Source organism: Danaus plexippus, chromosome 6 (assembly GCF_018135715.1).
Source record: "Danaus plexippus chromosome 6, MEX_DaPlex, whole genome shotgun sequence".
In the NCBI taxonomy this organism is placed as follows: Eukaryota; Metazoa; Arthropoda; class Insecta; order Lepidoptera; family Nymphalidae; genus Danaus; species Danaus plexippus.
In genome coordinates this window covers 1,270,380-1,276,571 of record NC_083540.1, presented here as the reverse complement: position 1 = coordinate 1,276,571, position 6,192 = coordinate 1,270,380, and the positions used below count along the sequence as shown (strand labels likewise).

Here is a 6,192-nt window from a genome sequence, read left to right as displayed (position 1 = left end):
TTTGCAGGTAAATTTATATTAATTAAAAAAACTTATTTATTTATGACTATACAAAGATAATAATATCATAATCGTTACAATCACAGTATTAGCTTGGCTTCAGTTAATCTCAAGAAGATAAATTTTTTATAAAAAATTATTAATAAAAGTTGTTGTTACAATAAATTCAATATTGTAGTTAGTTGTAAATACTAAGAGTAGATCCTTATAAGTTAATCATGACAGGTTTTATTATTGGCCTTGGTTTTAGTTATTTTCCATAACTACCTGCTGAGGCTGAGGCAGAAGCAGAGGCGCTCGCTTTGGCAAATGCCCCACCATGACCACCACAAGAACCTGAACCGCAGCCACCGCAGGAACCTGAACCACATCCACTTGAACCACCATGCGACCCTCCTGATGCTCCGTAACCTCCATGGCTTCCACCGAAACCACCGAACCCTCCTAAGCCACTGATACCAGCGCCAAGTGCGCCACCTAGTCCAGCGCCACCTCCGAGACCCCCACTACTTAAACCTCCAGCACTGAATCCGTGTCCTCCGCCAATTCCTCCATTACCACCAAGTCCACCTCCTAGCCCACCTCCTAGCCCTCCTCCTAGTCCTCCGCTACCAGAAATTCCATAACCTCCAGAACCTCCAATGCTTCCTCTATGTCCACCTCCAGCACCACCTCCTAATCCAGCGCCACCACCTAGTCCAGCGCCACCTCCTAGTCCTCCGCTACCAGAACCTCCATAACCTCCAGAACCTCCACTGCTGCCTCCATGTCCACCTCCAGCACCACCTCCTAATCCAGCGCCACCACCTAGTCCAGCGCCACCTCCTAGTCCTCCGCTGCCAGAACCTCCATAACCTCCAGAACCTCCACTGCTGCCTCCATGTCCACCTCCAGCGCCACCTCCTATTCCAGCGCCACCTCCTAGTCCAGCCCCACCTCCTAGTCCAGCGCCACCTCCTAGTCCAGAGCCACTTCCTAGTCCTCCGCTACCAGAACCTCCATAACCTCCAGAACCTCCAGATCCTCCAGTGCTGCCTCCATGTCCACCTCCAGCACCACCTCCTAATCCAGCGCCACTACCTAGTCCAGCGCCACCTCCTAGTCCAGCGCCACCTCCTAGTCCAGAGCCACTCCAGTCCTCCACTACCAGAACCTCCATAACCTCCAGAACCTCCAGTGCTGCCTCCATGTCCACCTCCAGCACCACCTCCTAATCCAGCGCCACCACCTAGTCCAGCGCCACCTCCTAGTCCAGCGCCACCTCCTAGTCCAGAGCCACTTCCTAGTCCTCCGCTACCAGAACCTCCATAACCTCCAGAACCTCCAGTGCTGCCTCCATGTCCACCTCCAGCACCACCTCCTAATCCAGCGCCACCACCTAGTCCAGCGCCACCTCCTAGTCCAGTCCAGTCCAGAGCCACTTCCTAGTCCTCCGCTACCAGAACCTCCATAACCTCCAGACCTCCACTGCTGCCTCCATGTCCACCTCCAGCGCCACCTCCTAGTCCAGAGCCACTTCCTAGTCCTCCGCTACTAGAACCTCCATAACCTCCAGAACCTCCAGAGCTGCCTCCATGTCCACCTCCAGACCCACCTCCTAGTCCTCCGCTACCAGAACCTCCATAACTTCCAGAACCTCCACTGCTGCCTCCATGTCCACCTCCAGACCCACCTCCTAGACCAGCGCCACCTCCCAGTCCAGTACCAAATCCTCCGCTGCCAGAACCTCCAAAACCTCCAGAACCTCCGGCACTTCCTCCATGTCCACTACCAATCCCAGCACCTCCTCCAATTCCACCTCCAGCACCACCTCCTAGTCCTCCGCTACCGGAAGCTCCATTACCTCCGAATCCTCCAGCACTACCTCCACCATGTCCGCTGCTATGACCACTTCCTCCTCCAGCTCCTCCGCCATAGCCGCTGCCACCACCGCCGCTGCTGTATCCACCACCTCCGCCATATCCACCGTTCCCAGTGGTTCCAGTGAATGCAAATCCACCGGATTTACCATCGTCAGACTTGGTGTAAACAACTTTTTCTTTTCCACCTCCGATGCCCCCGCCGGCTCCTCCTCCTAAGCCACTACCACCTCCAGCACTTCCTCCTAAACCAGCTCCAAAACTTCCTCCAAAACCGCCGGCTCCACCTGCACCAGCGCCGATATTGCCGAGGCCTTCGTGTACTTTATCGAGGATACCATGAACGCCACTTCGAATAACATCCAATCCTGCTCCTAATCCAGCACCCCCGCCGAGGCCTCCTCCAAATCCACCTCCGCCGCCACCTCCACCTCCATATCCGAATCCGCCTCCGCCACCAAAACCGAATCCGCCGCCACCTCCGCCCCCTCCACCTCCGCCGTAGCTTCTTTGAACTCTCTCTGTAATTATTTTTATGTTAACATTTAATAAAAATATAATATTTTTAATATTAACCATTTTAGTATTGTGTAAAGCATTTACGACTTGACCGGGTATTAATTTTTTTAACTTTTTCTAAGTTAATTTATACTAAGTTTTATTCTTATTTATGTCTGCAATTAAACTACTAATATTTATGTTATATTCACCCTTTAAGAAATAACTTATTATTTATAATACTCAATATCATTCAATTATTGAGTGCCTTTTTAGTTTAAAAATTAAAAAAAAAGGTTTTGTTAAAATATCTTATAGTTTCAGAATTGTGAATAGGAACATGTGTAACAGATAGTAAAAAACAATGTTTGGTTTATTTTTTTACGTACCAGATGCATTGGTAAATGCCAACAAAATCCCAAAAGCTAAACAGACCGATCTCATGGCTACGTGTTCACTCACTAACTGACTCTCGGATAATCTTCCTTTTATACATCTTTACTTATTATAATCTACGCGATCTGAGTTCATGAGAAATCTGCGGACGGGGAAAATGCACCATTTTAAAATTCACTATACGATTAGCAGAATTGTAAAGTGTATACATTTGTAAATCTTTAATAACATCACTTAGATTAAAAACATTTCTAAGAAATACGGAACATTGAAATCTTAAGATTAATTAAATAGTTAGATCGTTCAAACAAATCTAATCTATATAACATAATGCAACATTATAAGATTAAAAAACAAAAATATTTCTAAAATTGTATAAATTATAGGTGGATGTTTAAAATTATTTGTTTTCCTTTGTGTTTTGATAAAAAAAATTACGTATGAAAAATTTTACTCTCACAAAAATATATACATAATATTAATATTAGTTTTATTATACGAAAGTAAGGAATTTTATTAACTATTTAGGATATCTATGTCGATTTAAAATAATTGAAATTGATGTTACGAGCTTTGTAACGGCAATTAGAGCAAGCGTTGGCCAAGAATAATTTTAATGAAACTGAAGCGATAAAAAATTTACGCACAAATAAAATGCGTATATATTTCAAGTGTACGAACATACTATGTAGATAGAAATGAAAGCGTCATACAAAAAAATCTTCATTGAAATAAACTGGCGGTTCTCGAGCCATAACCCGGACATGACCCGTTTGTAATTGAATATATAATTTCCCAAGCGAGTTCTGTCGGCAGCGTCTATGTTTTTTGCGATGCGTTAGATGATAACGTCATATAAGGTATTTCCAAGGTTGAGCCTCAACCTACTCGATATACAATGCCTTATGTAAGCCCGGCAAGGTAAAGGTACTTCTTCACGCCACCATACACATAAAGTATTGTTAAGGGAAGCAGAAGCCATATAAAATGTTTAACGGGTAGGACTTGGAATTTCATACAAGTTATGATAACTCACCACTTTTTTAAATTAGGGTTAAGGTGTTAAAGGATCATGATTTACTATGACTATGATAATCAGTGTACATTAATTTCCTACTAAAATGTGTTCCTGCCAACAAAAACGGTTGTCATTGGCTTAACGATTGTTTTATTATAATATAATTTATCATCAGGAATAATTACAGTCATGAGACCAAATTTTATTTAACAACATTTACGTATTAGATATCTCTGTTGAGATTTAGTTTATCTTGTGTCTGGAATCTAAGGATACTGTGGCATTTAGTAAATCATATCTGAGGGTCACAACACATCATTGTGTCACGATTTTAATACAGTCAATATGTTAAAGGTGCTGTATTTTATTCGATGATTCATTTCTGATATTTTAACAGTACATTTTAAATGTAATAGTTTTTTGTCAATGTCATTATAAAATATAAATATAATCACAGTTGAATAGATACCTTTTCTATTAACGTACCGTATTTACAAGTATTTATAGGTCTACTTTGAGTTTATTTAAAAAAAATCACCTGACATCGTGACCGTTTTTTTAAACAATGTACAACAACAGCTGTGTCAATTAATTATTATTTATTATTTACATAAAATAATGCTAATTACAACGCGCTGAGATAATTATTACAATGTAAATCTTATCTAATAAAATACAATTACCTCAATTACAGTACAGATGAATACAATCAATCATAGAATATATATTTTTTAAATAATCAAGAGACTGGTCAGAATTTCTGGAAATTAAATTACATTAAGCCTATCAGTTTTTCTGTCCAGGTCACGACGCTTTATGAATGCATCTTGCTTGTAAAAACCGCATCCGGGTGTGTTGCACGTAATTGATGTCATTTTATTTTTATTTTTATTCTGTGTTTATAGTTTCCTTCAGTATTTATTATGGATTTCCCGCTGAATTCTCTTTATTGTTATCGCTATAAATATATGACATGTTATCAAAAACCTAGAAACAAAACAAGTTGTTTATAAACATTGCGTTTGTGCTGCACTAAAGGCTTGTTTCCTCGAATTGTATAGGGTCATTTTGTGTCTGTTTATATAATTAAATCCAAATTGGTAGATAAGATCTTTCAAAATGTAATTACAATTTTTTTTCCACAAAATTCTTTGCGAGTTTATTTCGGAAAAACTAAATAATAAACAATACATTATATGTAGTTAGGAAAGATATAGATATAGATATTTTTTACTATATATTTCACTATGTTAGTCTTATATATAAATATATTTTTTAAAAGTCAGAGTCGTTTTTAACTTCATTTACTATTCAATAATACTTTGATTTATATTTCAAGTCTGTCCTTACATAATATAAATATCAAAGTTCACTATAATATATTTTATGCTATTACGTAAGTTTACATTCAATGGAATCATTAATAACAAGAACAAAGAGTAAATATAAGTTATTTAGTATGAAGTATTATATTATCTAATGACATTTGGTTGTTATTATGATTCGATATATTTTTCGTGAAATTCTGAGTATGCATATTTATTTATTCTGTACCATATTTTCCGTTTATCATATCCTTTATATTATTTTTCTTTTGATGTGGTAAATTCTATGACATTTTAATTTTTTTCCCCATCTGTTGCATGTCGCGTTACATCCTTAAATAATAGGAGTAAAATGCAAATGTGGCGGCGATAATGGCTTACAGTAGCTGCGATATAGCATCTAAATTGTTACTAATTTGAGCAATTACCCCGTTGTATTTAAATAGTTGAGCAGTGATTTTAATGAAAATTATGCTCAGTTTTTAATATGCGTCCATATGAGTGTTTCAATAAATATTTATCCATTACGTATTCTAATAATCGGAGTGATATTGAAATTTATAGATGTCTTTTCATTGATTTTCCAATATTATTCTCATTTTCTTACTACTAAGTTGAGATTAAAAAATCCTAAACTGACATTTTTTTTTTGTGAAATATCTCCAAAGCATATAAGAGTTTACCTATCATCGCGGTTGTATAAAACTAGACAACACTATTTTTAGCCTCACAATTCGCTGCTTGACGCTGCTAATATTCTTTTTAGGTATATTTAGTCATTTATTTCATATGTATCCGTACTGTACATATACTTAATTGAAAAATTCTGCAAAGTGAAGGTCTAAAGTGTTGGTGTTGTTTATACACATGTACCTACCTACATTTTTTTATTATTATATTTCCTGTAAGCACGATAAAGCTGTAAAAAATCTGTATTTTATGAGTCAGTGCCCTTAAATAGAGATTATCTTGGTATTTTTAACAATTAAATTATAAAAAACGTCCCTAAAAAAACTTATGATTTAAACAGCTAAGATGTGGAAACTTAATAACCTTTTAAATGTCTTTTGTAATACAAAAAAAGTAACGAAGCAAA

General features: G+C 38.1%; 1 protein-coding gene across 50 annotated transcripts; it reads right to left on the bottom strand.

Annotated features, from left to right (window-relative positions):
- LOC133320815 (uncharacterized) lies at positions 1-2,895 on the bottom strand. Of its 50 annotated transcripts, none has more exons than XM_061529563.1 (7): positions 2,747-2,895; positions 1,493-2,380; positions 1,244-1,405; positions 973-1,113; positions 919-936; positions 787-822; positions 1-708 (listed from the first exon to the last, which is right to left on the bottom strand). In XM_061529563.1, exons 1-7 carry the CDS (start codon positions 2,799-2,801, stop codon positions 251-253), a joined length of 1,758 nt encoding a protein of 585 aa, XP_061385547.1. In that variant the 5' UTR covers positions 2,802-2,895; the 3' UTR covers positions 1-250. The 50 variants fall into 50 exon arrangements, with proteins under 50 accessions (XP_061385547.1, XP_061385546.1, XP_061385534.1 ...); XM_061529562.1 differs by lacking the exon at positions 919-936 and adding an exon at positions 901-918; XM_061529550.1 differs by having other exon boundaries at positions 901-1,113.
- Between the last annotated feature and the right edge of the window lie 3,297 nt (positions 2,896-6,192).